Here is a 12,862-nt window from a genome sequence, read left to right on the forward strand (position 1 = left end):
AACATTTCCCCACTCTCCCTTCCCTACTAAAAGCCAGAAACCAACAACCCTTTCCATCAGCCTTTCAAACTGAGTCCTAGGCTCTTGCTCTTTAGGAGGTGGTAAACATACAGACAGGAACACCAGAAGCCACCTATAGATTTATTAAATTTTATTTCCTCTGATTCTCTGAGGAGTCAGCAGGGATATAAGGCGAAGTGGCAGTAGCTGCAAGGGCCTGAGCAGAGCTGGTGCTGGGAGAGGCTGGCATGGGCAGAAAGAAGAGGAGGTTTAAATATCCAGGTCCAAAAGCAGTTAATGGGTCTCCTTCATCTGTCTTTGGATTTTGTGTAGCATCTCCTGCATCCGCCGCAGCTGGAATAGGCACATGCATCAAAATGAAGCTTTTCAGAGAGTCCTATAGTATTGGGGAAGTGTCTCCAAGTTCTAATACCTTAAGTCAGGGGTTTGGTAAACTTGAGGTATGATAAAGACTGGGCAGAACCACCCGTCAACATCCAAAAGATGCACCAGAGCCAGGGATCTACCCACTTACAAATCCAGAGGTAGAGATTTAAGGTCAAACGGGACCTCCCAGCTGTAAACCCCTGCCACCTCATACTGCTCCTCACCTCCTCATCTTTCTCTCGGATTAGCTTCTCAGTTTCTGGATCTGTCCCTAGTGGGACAGCAGGGATGGGGAAGTCAGTACCACTCTCTCGAGTCAGTTTGCTGAGGGGAAGGGGAAAGGAGGGTGGTAAAGTTAGGGGGACCCCAGCACCAACTTAGGTTGAGCTCAGGGCCAATAGAAGAACAAGGGAAGGTCTTGGGATCCCCCTGCCAGCTTTGTCTTAGATTCTGGCCATACTTGCGATTTCGTTCCTTCACCACTAGGCGGGTCATACTCTGGATGCACTGTGCCCTGTAGTTCTCATAATGTGTTTCCCGTGTCACATCCTTCAGGTCCTGCATGTGGGTACGCACCAGCATTGTCCTCAGCTTCACAAAGTCGCAGTGCCCTGGGTTTTCCACTGCATAGCAAGGCTAGGGGTCAGCCAGGGTCTGGGTAGGGGAGAGCCACTAAGGGCAAGGAGATAGTCTGTTCACAAACTCAGAGCTTTACCTTCCACAATGCCCCATGGGTAGAGTCGGCCCCGAACTCTCCGCCCTCTGGCTTCCACCACAGTGTTGCTGCCAATTACTGCAAATGGGATACTTTCCTAAAAGAAGTCAAGGGTGCCTATCACACCCTTCATCCTCACCTATTCCTTTCTGCATGTATTTTCTGCTTTACCCTAGGAAGTCAGGGTCCTCTCCCACCCCAACAGACTGCTCTTACATAGAATTTTCTACTCCCCTCTTCTGCCCAGAAAAAACAATATGGGAAAGGGATGCCTTGGCCCCACCTTTAGGGCTTGGTCTTGTAATTTGAAGTCCTCATCCTCATCAGAATCACAATCAGGGAACTGATAGATCTTGATTCCAAAGTACTCAATCTCCTCCCGGATCTGGCAAACAGATGAGGGGCCCCACAGTTCTGGGCACCCCATCTTTCTAAAAGCCCACCTGCTCCCCTTGCCCCATCAGCTTCCCTCACTTTGCGTTTCTTGCGGTCCACTTCGGGAGGTGTCAATGTGTCCGCCTTAGCCAAGATAGGCACGATGTTGACCCGCTGATGCAGGGCCTTCATGAATTCAACATCCAATGGCCGGAGCCTGGGAAACAGGAATCTGTGACCACCTGCTAATGGCAGCCCTGCCCCTGGTGCTCTTGGCCTGTTCCCTTGGCAGCACCCGGTGGTGCCAGGAGTCTCAAGCTCAGACCATACCCGTGGCCGAAGGGTGAGATGAAGTACAGGCAGCAGTGCACCCTGTTGTCTTGGATGTTCTTGCGGTTCAGGCCACTCTCATCTCGGAAATACTGCTCAAACTGCTGGTCGATGTATTCTGCCACAGGTTTCCAGCTGGGGCAGGGACAGACAAGCACAGAAACTGTGGGAGTGGGGGCTGCCTAGTGGGCTGTGGGACTACAGAAAAGTAGTCTATAACCTGAGCAGTATTTTCAAGACATTGTTATTCCCCAGCTTGCATTACTGCACTATCAAGGTGATACCTAGGTGGGACAGGAGTGTATTTCACATATCCTGATAGAAAATTAGACATAAGCAGAGTTCAGTAAATACTACTTTGATAAGGAAAAGGGCCCAGATGAGTAAAGAAAAGTAAGAACACTAAGGTGGGGCTGGAAGTGTGGCTCAAGTAGTAGAGCATTTGCCTAGCAGGAATAAGGCCCTGAGTTCAAACCCCAGTACCACAAAATAAATAATAAAATTTTTTAAAAAATAGCAAGGTGGCTGCAGGTGAACACCAACTGGAAGCCAGGAAAACCTATGTCAGTTTTAGTCAGGTTCGCAGTTTAGCCTCAGAGCTTTTGCTCATGTGGTTCCCACCCTTTTCTCTATCTCTCCAAACCTACTCCCATCCTTCAAGGCCCTATCCGAGAACCAACTCTTCCATGAAGGCTCTTTCAATTACACCAATGCACAGCTCACCCCTTCTCTTCACTACCCAGCCACATATACAGCAACCCACTATCTAATGCTATTTTGATCAAGTTTGGATCTCATATACTTTAGTGGTGCCACAAGATTATAATGGAGCTTAAAAACATCTGCAATGTGACATCACAGCATGGATGCATTTTATGTCTGTAGTGATGTTGATATAAGCAAACCTAGTGGACTGCCAGTCATCTAAAAGTGTAACACATACAATTATACACAGTACATAAAACTTGATAGTGATAAAAAATGACTATGTTACTTTATTTACTATACTGTATCTTACATTATTTAGTGAATCCCTTCTGCTTATAAAGACAAAGTTTTTGTGTTGCACTAGCTGCAGCTTTATCCATCTTATGTTCACAATCTCCAAGTGACTACACTGAGTGACTGACATATGCCATTTAGCTCTGTGATAAAATTGCCTAATGATGCTTTTCTCAGAACATATTCCCATGGTTAAGCAATGTATGACTGTATATATTTATCTTAAGAATCTCAATTTTCAGGTCTTTTGTTCTTCTAACAGAAGAGCAAACTAGGTAACATCTAGTTGAATCCTCACTGCCCTGACAGGTGAACATTATGCATTTTGGGCATCATCGTTCTCATTTTATATACAAAGAAATTAAATCTGGAGCACCTAAGAAACTCATTCCAGATTATTTGGCTTGTACATTCTCTACCATCCTGAGTCCCTGGCTTTTGACTCCTACCTCACTGTGTTTGTATGACCACTTACTAATTTGTTCCCTGATGGAACATAAGGTTCCTCCTCCTCTACCCCACCACCACTAGACTATATGCCTCTCAGAGACGAGGATCATTCATAACTATTCTGCATTTCTTAAATTCCAACACAGGATGGACATTCAGTATGTATGTGCTTCATAAATTCCTGCTGATCAACTAAATGAGCATATATGAAGGAACACTATAAACTGTAAGGTGGAACTGTTATTATGAAACCTATCACTGAAATTATTATTATTATTATTAAAGGTAAAAGGAGTTACTTAGATTGATTAAAAGAGTCATACTTGCTACACCAAGAACCAGGTAATGGTTGCGACTAAAATTTCAGGGCAAGCTGTTTGCTAAGACTTATTACTGGAGCAGGAAGGGTGATAATAATAGGAACCATGTACCATGAACTAGCACAGTTGTAGAAAGAATACAAGAGTTTTGAGCCCTCCTCTCAAAGCTTAGATGGTTGATGATGAATCACTTAGCTGTGCTGAAAGTTGCCTGCTGTAATGACAAAGCACAACATGGGGGGTCAGAAAGTTCTGTAAGGATCTGATTAGTCTGTGAAGCAATTATCCAGGGTCGGGTGTGGAGACTGCGCAGTACTTCTCGTTCAGAAGGGCCATGCTTGGTCTGTTTTGGTTTGTTTTTTTGGTCACCATCTTGAAATTCTTAATGATTTTGAAAAAGGAGACCCACAAATTATGTTACTGGTCCTGTAATTATCATTGTTGAAATTCATGAGTGTAGTGTGTAGGCATCATTTTGGGTGATTTCCAGGTAATTTTGTGAGGTGGTAGGGACTGGTATTTTTCTGTTGAAGAAATAAGAATGCAGCCATTTGCCCAGGATCATGCAGTTACTAGATGCCAATCAAGATTTGATCTCTCAGGGCTGGGGGCATGGCTCAACTGATACAATACCTGTTTAGCAAGCATAAGGCCTTGGGTTCAAAAACCCCAGTTCCACCAAAAACAAAAAGAAAAAGATTTGAACTCTCAAGGTTGGGTGCAGTGGCTCATGCCTGTAATCCCTGTGGAAATGGGGAGGATTTTGGTTCAAGGCCAGCCTGAGCAAAAAGTTAGTGAGACCCCATCTCAAACAGTAAGCCAGGCATGGTGATATGTAACTGTGATTCCAGCTACACAGAGACTGTAGGTAGGAGGATCACAGCCTGAAGCTGGCCCTGGGAAAAAACTTGAGACCCTACCTAAAGAATAACTAAAGCAAAAAGGGGGCTGGAAGTGTGGCTTAAGTGGTAGAGTGCCTGCCTAGCAAGTGGGGTGAGGTCCTGAGTTCAAACTCAATTCTTTCTTTTTTTTTTTTTGGCAGTACTGGAGTTTGAACTCAGGACCTCACCCCACTTGCTAGGCAGGCACTCTACCACTTGAGCCACTCTGCTAGCCCTCCTCCAATTCATAAGTAAATAAAAAGCTAGAGATGACTATGGCCTGCAGGGAGCCTGTAGTTTAAAAAGACTTCCATCTATTTTTTTTCCTTTATCCCTTCTTTATTCCTTTCACCATTCCCTCCATGCTCCTCCATTCCCCATCAACAAGACTTATTTACAGTACCTCAAAGGTTGCTGGTAAAAGGAAAGGAAGGAGGGAAGGTGATGGCATTTATTGAGACCTACAAATCAGTCCCTATGCAACATGCTTTCACATGTGTTTGCTTTTTTGAGGCTCTTCTTTCTTATGTCCCCAGCTCCATTGTAGAATTGTAGGTCAGGGTTGTAAGGAACATTAGAAATCATCTATTCTAGTCCTTTTCCCTCTAACTTTACCCAAGAGGAAACAGCTGTCCAGTAAGAAGAGTGATTTTCTCAAGGTCACAAACCTCTTCCTCCTGACAAGTATTGGCTATATCTGTGCCTGCATATGACGTGTGTGCATGCATGGAATAGATGGGTGGGCAAGGGGCAGCATGGGTTGTGCTGGGTCAGACATACCACTCTGTGTTGTTGACTGCATCCCCAAACCCTGGTGTGTCCACAATGGTGAGCCGCAGCCTCACACCCTTCTCTTCTATATCCACTGCATGCTTTGTAATCTCCACAGTTTGCATGATCCGCTCTGAAGAAGGGGAAAACTGAGGTGAGGGCAAGGGCAGGGACCTGCCCAGTCAGTTTTGCTGCCCAGACTACTTCATCCACACTGCCCCTCTTTCTACCCCCAGGCTGCCAAGGGCTTGTTCTCTGGGAACCAGCAAGGAGCACATTTCCCAACACAGGAAATGCCGGTGGCTGTTGGCTCTGGCCCCAGCCTCTTCTCTGCTCCCAGCTTTTTCTTGGATTCCTGGAATCCTTTGGGGGTCAGAGACTCATTCAGAGAGCAGAATTTTGGTCCCTGCCTTTCCTTCAGCACCCAGATCTTTAGGGAACTGGCTGGTGGGCTGCCAGAACAGATAGGCCTATGGAGAAATGCTGTCAGTCAGTCTCTCTAGGAAGCTATGGCTTCAGGCATGCTGGGGAGGGCCCTATCCCCACCCAACTCTGTAGTGAGTTTAACTTTCCAAGTCAGGTCTGCCTGCCTGTCTTCAGGTTCCTCTCCTTTTCTTACCTTCAGCACCAAGGAGTTTCCGGTCCCTGTACAGATCAGTGAGGAAGAGGCTGTTGACAAGAGTGGATTTTCCCAGGCCAGACTCTCCTGCCAGGAGAGAGGACAGAGGCACCAAGTCAGAAGGTAAGATCTATAGCCCAGAGGCAGCTCCACCTGATCAAAGTTAGGACTAATTGCTTTCTTTTCAACTAGGACTAGATAAACCAAAGCATAGCATTTTAAAGTTTGAAGGAAGCAGAAATCAGCTTGTCAAGCCTTCTCATTTGAATGAAGAGAAAGAGAGCAAGAGATTGCCCAAGAGCACATGGAAAGGGGAAGAATACTAGAAAACTGTGCTCTTTGCACCACCTCATTCCCCCATTAACACATTTTTGACCACCAAAGGCTCCTGGCTATTTTGCAAAAAGGCACAGCCATTTGCTGCTTGCTCTTCCCTTATCCAGTCCTCTTCACACTCACACACACATACACCCCACCCCCACCTGAAACACCCTTTGCCAACCCAGCCTTGCCCATTTCTACCTGCCACCATGAGGGTAAAGTCAAAGCCTTTCTTCACAGACTTTCGGTGAACTTGGTTGGGGAGGGTTGCAAAGCCTACATACTCCTTGTCATCCTAGTGGACAAGAAGACAGAATGCAACAGAGTGAGGAGGAGGAGGGACAGCAGCATGCAGCACCAGTCTTTTCTCTCTCTTCTAAGTCTTTGCCCCAGTTTTAAAAGAGTAGTACCTTGGGCTGGGGAGTGGCTCAAGTGGTAGAGTGCCTGCTTAGCAAACAAGAGGCTCTGAGTTCAAACCTCAGGACCACCAAAAAAAAAAAAAAAGAGTAGTACCAAACTCCTTTGAGTTCCCATCTGAGGCCACCAGCTGAAACTCTTGCCCCAGCCAATACTGCCAGTTTCCAATAGCCTCGGGGCAAATACCACAGAGCTGGGGCTAACACAGGACAGAGGCCCCAATTACACACACATACACACACACACACACACACACACACACACACACACGGCTCTTTCTGCTCCTTCCCAGGGTCTTCCTGCACCCACCCACTGAAAGACAAAGACAGGGTTATACTCTCTACCTCAGAGGAATCATAAGGATCAAGCTTGCCCCATGGGCTACGGGGCCTGGTGGAGGGGCTCAGAGGGGCTGGGGCACAGAAGTTCTGCTGGCTGTCAGAGGACTGGGGCCATGAGGGGGCTCTGAACTCCAGGTCATCATCATAGATGTCTGGGGCCTGGGGCCTTGGCTCCGGGAATTGGGGCCTGGTCTTGGCCTCCGGTGGGTGGCAGTGCTCGCTTCCTGGGAAATCCTTCACGAACTTGCTCAGTTCAGCATCATCAGTGGTGTCTTCCAGGAAACGCTTGATCTGGGGGGGTGGGAAGGTGGGGTGGAGTAGATGGGAGGTAACAGGCAGGGAGCCAGGAGGGAAGAATGAGGAAGGCAGAAAACAGGAGAAGGTGAAAAGGAAAGAAGGAAAGTACTTATGGTTAGAGAGAAAAGGACTAGCAGCCAGGCCAGAGGAGGTGTTCACCATCCCCCATCACATACTTACTAGCCTCCCCAAGCCAAGAGGTGGAAAAGAGCCCGGGGGTCCAGGAGCAGTCCCCAAAGCCCTGCTCTCTCAAGATATTTGTTGAGGCCGCCCTTTCTGGCAGTCTGGCTAAGCCAGGGGCCAGGGACTGTCCCAAAGGCCAGAAAATCAGACCGAATAAGAGAGAGAAGACAGAGGCCTGAAAGTGTGGCTCAAGACCCAAGGGAGAGTGCAGAGAGCAGAATACAGAACAAGCACAAAGAAGCAGGGTGGGAAGAAGATAGCTGCCCTCTGGCAAGTCAAGAACCAGAAGGGATTCTGTGCCTCTGTTACTGCCAGTCAGTGAGCTGGGGAGCCAGGTGAAGATTCTCCTGCAGGTGTTCACTCTCCAGCTTTGCTGCCCAGGGCTCAGCCCCACTGACCCTACTCTTACTCCAGACACTGAGCCACACCACAATCTAGCCTTAGACTCCAGAAGAGAAGAGTAAACTTCCCAGAAGATTCTGAATATGGAGGACAGCTAGAAAGAACCAGGTTAGAGAGTATGGGAGAACATGAAGAGCTTGGGATGGCTAGACCTCCTGTGCTGCAGTCAGCTCCCAACTGGGAGGGACATCTAGGGACAAGCACCCCTCAGTTGTCCTCTTGTCTCCTCTGCATGAAACAGGCAGTACAGGAAAGGGTCTGGCCTAATCCGTGAATCATGGAGAATGGGAATCATAAGCAGAGAATGAACTGGCTTCTCCGTAGAAGCCTGTTCCACAAATCCCCAGCTTGGAATATGGGCTATTTCCCTACTTTTGCCCTCAGCTGTAGACCCTACAGTTTTCCCATTCCTTTGGGGGGTCAGTGTCCTTTGTGGGGTGCCTGGCAGTGCTGGGCTCAGCTCTGCCTCACAACACCCATGTGCCACCCCCAGACAATGGACAAGGGCTGGCTACAGAGGCTGACTCACCCTCTGGGGGTTAGCCAAGTCAGTGGGGGCTACCCCAAACCACTGTGGAGTCACAGCCAGAGTGGGAGATAAGATGGCCACAGTCTTCCTGCAATGCCCCACTTTACAAAGGGAAGAAATGAAAGAGGCAGACATGTACACTGCCAGATTTATGCCAGAGGGAAGGGATTGAGAAAGGGAGACTAGGAAAAGGGTGGGGTAAGTCCCTTAAGAGGTACTTCAGGGTGTCACCCCTGAAGTCCCCATACCTGCTGGTAGTCATAGTCTCCAGGGCTCATAAGATAGAAGGGAGGCAAAGAGGCCCTTTTTTTCCTGACCAGCATATGGGGGCTTAGTGAACAGCAGTAGTTATCCTAAGGTAGGCCTGATCTAACAGGTTTTTCTCACCCATGATATTTGGGGTCAAATCAAATGGCCAAACAGCCCAGTTTATGCTTATTGGCTTAGCATAATGATTAATTGTGGCTCCCCTTCACTCTCAAAATTGTCCCAGCAGCAGAGAACAGATGGGGCTGAGGGGCAGCAGGTCTTGCTATTTGGCAGTTAATAAGTCTGGGGAATTCCAGGAAATCCTGTCTCTCTACACAACCCCACAGTGACCCAGCAGTTGGTCTGGGAATTTCACTCAGAGTGGGAGACAGGACTGTACTCCACCCAGGGACACTGAGCAGAGTGGCAGCAAGGAAGGGAAAAGGAAAGGTACTAATAGAGACCATCATCTCCCACAGTCTTCCAACAGGAACCCAGCACTATCCTCCTCTCTGCCAACCCTGGCTGTGTTTCAGCCTGGAAGAGGCCAAAGGGCTCCAGACAAGGAATTAAGACACCAGGGTCCTCACCTGTCTGTCCATAGCCTCTCCCAGCTCTGCCAGTGACCAAATCCTTTTTCTTTTTTCTCTTTTTTTTTTGGCAGGACTGGGAGATTTGAACTCAGGTCCTGGATCTTGCTAGGCAAGCATTCTACCTCTCAAGTCATGTACCCAGCCCCACCAAATCATTTTCCAACTTTGAGCTCCAATTCCAGTCAATGCAGGGGGAAGATAGGTCAGGCCTACCATCTCCCAGAACAATACCTTACCCCAGCTTCAGTCCCATCTTCAGGGACAGAATTCCCTTGCCATCCCAGTGAAGGGTCCATGCCCCACGCTTCAGACCCCTGTCAGCAAGCTCTAGGTCTAATTTTATCTCCCAGGCAAAGTTTCTCAAACACAGAAACAGCCTTGTCTTGATGCTCCTGTCATCTGGCTTCCTGGCTTGCTCCTTTCCCTTTTTCTTTGACCTTCTCCCCACTCCTTTCCTTCCCCCCTCCAACCCCCCTGTCTCTGGCAGGGGCCAAAAAAGCCTGTGGAATGTCCATCCCCACTCCCTCTCTTCCTCCCCTTCCCTTGGCTCCCACCCTCCAAGGACAGTTCAGCTGCAGCAGGATCACTTGGTTCCTCTGCAGTCCCCTCCTCCTCTGATTGGCTGCTCCATGATGCCTGCCTGCTTCCTACCCTGGTGGACACAGCACCAACCTCCTGTCAGTCTGCAGCACAGGCTCTTGATCCACTTAGCCTCTCCTGTTAACCCAAGGACACTGAGGACTTTATGGGGACTAGGAACTATCCCAAGGTGACCTGGCCCATCAGCACATGGGGAAAGCTGCCTATTCCCAGAAGATTTCACCCCTCCCCCCCATCGCTGTCTTTCACCTGGACTTTAAGCAGTGTTGAAGAAAAGTGGGAATGTCCAATAATCTCCAGGTTGTAGGCGCCATGGGAACAGTCCCACACTTCTTCCCAAGTCCCTTTGATTTTTCCTAGCAGAAGAAACTGCTGTGCCACTGTCTTCAGAAATCTGCTCCTAGATTTCCCTGAAGGGAACCCCAAACACAGAGTGGGCTTGCTTCAGGGACTTCTACCACTCTAGGATACTTGACCTGTGACTCTAAGGTCCTGCCTGTATGGATTGCATCACCCCATCATTTCCACAGAATCAATGGGGGAGGTGCTAGCATGGGTTCAAGTCAACAGGAGGCTAGCATCCCAGAAGCTTCAGAGACGCAATTTAGACGGGAGACAAATTGAAAGGTCTGTCTGGGAATACACAGATGGAGCACTCCACTAGAAGTCAGGAGGCCAGTATTTCTGGCTGGGCCAGACTTTGTGAGTCTGAATAGTGTGCTTAATTTCAGGTCCTTAATGTCCAACACTGGGGAGAGAAGCCACTCCTAGATGACAGGTAGCTCAAGCTACTTTGATCGTGAGAGAAGGTGCACCTCAAGTCACAGAATGATCATTAATTTTTTTCATTCTTTTAACATGCAAATTTGACCCCCCTCCTGGGGCTCCTGGGCTGGAGGGGTCTCTCCACTGATTTCCAAAGCATGCAGGACACTGACCTTTGACAAGAGACCCTCATAGAGGAGTCTGGTCTGACATGAACCAGTCAGCCTAAGGACTTGGCTGACTTGAGGGCAAAGGCCTGAGGCTAGAGACTTGAGTAATGGTCGGGTATCTTTAATTAGAAAAGAACAGAGCAAAACAAAAATTACATATAAATAAAATAAAAATTAAAAAAAATGGGGGGATTAGGGAGGGGGTGGGGGGAAGGGGGGAGAAATGACCCAAACATTGTATGCACATATGAATAAAATAAAAATTAAAAAAAAATTAAACACACACACACACAAGAAAACAAAAGAATAGAGTAGTCTCAGCTAAGCTGAAAAGCACCAAGACCTCAGCTGAACTGAACTTAGTGTGTGGCAAAAAAAAAAGCCCCTCTGGTCCCTGCTGGGCTTGGCACTGACTCCCTAGGCTTCCATCCCTGAAACAACCAGTCTGTCCATCCCCCATGTAGGGAGAAGTTTGGGGGACAGGGATAAGCACCACTTGGCCTCTCCCAGGAAACCCCTTTGGGGAAGGTCATGGGGTCACCAAGACTTCCTGGCCAGGACTTGGGACTCTGCCTGGACACAGCTTGACAGGCAAGAGCCCAAAAAGTTGGCTTTTCTAGACCTGAAAGCTTTTTGATTCCACAGAGCCCAGGGAGTTCCCTTCTGGTGGCTGCCCATAGCCAACATCCTGCCCCACAGGGGTAACCGGTCCCCTCTTGCTGTAAACAGCTTGTGCCTCCAATGCAGAGGGCAAAGGCTGGGGTTTTGCCAGACTGGGAGAAGAGGATGGTGAGGCCTGAAAGCCCTGACCACCCATGCATTGCATTTGTGGCAGTCTCTGGAAACAATGGCAGAAAAGCTAGCCTCCTGACGCCAAGCATCAAAAACTTTTACCTGGGGTTACTGCTTCTCTTCCCACTACAGGCAGGTGGCAGGAATGAGTCCCCCCCCAACCCCCACACACTGCAGAGGGACCTGGCTTGGGGGAGGGGATAGATGCAGCAGGAGGAAGCTTTCCCAACGCTCCTGTCAGAGGCAAAGAGACACAGCTGATCCCATCCATCAGGACGGTGGGCTAAACTCTCAGATATTTGAGAAAGGTCTAAGGGATGGATGTCCCTTGTCAGGCTGTGGAAAAGAGGGACCAAGCGTTACCACCCCTTTTCGGGAGGTAAGCTGTTTGTGGGTCCCCTCTGTGTTTCCCAAAGGAAGTTGGTGCTAGCCTCTGGGCCCAGTTCAAGGGGGTGAAGAAGAGTCATCCAGGTAACAGCTGACTCAAGGGCGGAGACCCTCACCGCCCTCATCGCTGACGCGCCTTCCCCATCACAACAGGCTCGCCTCTGCCGGCCGACACCACCCACAGCACTGATCCATCCCTTCCCTCCAAGACCGCGGGCAGCACCCAGGGGGTCGGGGCCCGCTCGTAGCTGCTGGGCTTAGAGAAAGAAACTTGGGAGCGGCTACGCAGCTCCGCTAACCAGCAGTAGCTGCCTGAGCCGGGGACAGGCGACAGCGCCTCCCGCCCCGCACAGTCGGGGCTGCGGCATCGCGGGTCCCCTCGGAACCGCCCGGGAGTGGCGGGCCCTGCGCACCCCGGCCCTGCCCTGCGCCCGCCCGCCTTACCATGGCTGCAGCCCGGGCCGGGCCGGGCCGGGCCGGCTCCGCCTGGACAGCGCCCGAGCGACCCGCGGCGGGAGCTGTGCGCCGACCTCGCTGTACCGCCGGCCCCCACCGGTCTCCCCAAGTGCGGACCGCTAGGGGCGGGACCCAGGGGCGGAGCTAGTCGGGCCCTGGGCGGGGCCTGCATCTCCGTTGTGGTGGGTGCCGGCTCCAACTGGGCGTGCGACATCCGTCATCCCCGAAGTGCAGGACTTGGTGGGCGCCTGGGCTACTCATCCCTGGGCTGTATTGGATACCAGGTTCTTCCTTACTCAAACCCTGAAAAATGGTCTCTTCAGGCAGGGCAGCACCGCTGGGGCTTGGGCCAAACCCCGCAGGAAAAAAGAACGGCCCACCTGGCATTCTCAGGAGATGCCTTTGGAAGGGAAGAGGGAGTTGCTACCGAAACTGGTAGGGAACTATTAGTGATCCCCAGAGATTCAGCAAAGTTTTAGGGAAGTGAGCTGACTAACGTCCAAGTTACTG

At 49.7% G+C, this 12,862-nt stretch overlaps 1 protein-coding gene across 7 annotated transcripts; it reads right to left on the reverse strand.

The window, feature by feature from the left end:
* Nucleotides 1-136: 136 nt before the first annotated feature.
* Nucleotides 137-12,486, reverse strand: Septin4 (septin-4). Of its 7 annotated transcripts, none has more exons than XM_020179645.2 (12): nucleotides 12,341-12,483; nucleotides 6,933-7,220; nucleotides 6,373-6,466; nucleotides 5,851-5,937; nucleotides 5,241-5,364; nucleotides 1,808-1,942; nucleotides 1,577-1,694; nucleotides 1,386-1,487; nucleotides 1,103-1,199; nucleotides 848-1,010; nucleotides 612-711; nucleotides 137-354 (listed from the first exon to the last, which is right to left on the reverse strand). In XM_020179645.2, exons 1-12 carry the CDS (start codon nucleotides 12,341-12,343, stop codon nucleotides 295-297), a joined length of 1,371 nt encoding a protein of 456 aa, XP_020035234.1. In that variant the 5' UTR covers nucleotides 12,344-12,483; the 3' UTR covers nucleotides 137-294. The 7 variants fall into 7 exon arrangements, with proteins under 7 accessions (XP_020035234.1, XP_073902282.1, XP_073902280.1 ...); XM_074046181.1 differs by lacking the exon at nucleotides 12,341-12,483 and adding an exon at nucleotides 9,419-9,595 and having other exon boundaries at nucleotides 612-658; XM_074046179.1 differs by lacking the exon at nucleotides 12,341-12,483 and adding an exon at nucleotides 9,419-9,592.
* Nucleotides 12,487-12,862: the final 376 nt, after the last annotated feature.

The sequence above is a fragment of the Castor canadensis genome, chromosome 11 (genome assembly GCF_047511655.1).
Source record: "Castor canadensis chromosome 11, mCasCan1.hap1v2, whole genome shotgun sequence".
Taxonomy (NCBI): Eukaryota; Metazoa; Chordata; class Mammalia; order Rodentia; family Castoridae; genus Castor; species Castor canadensis.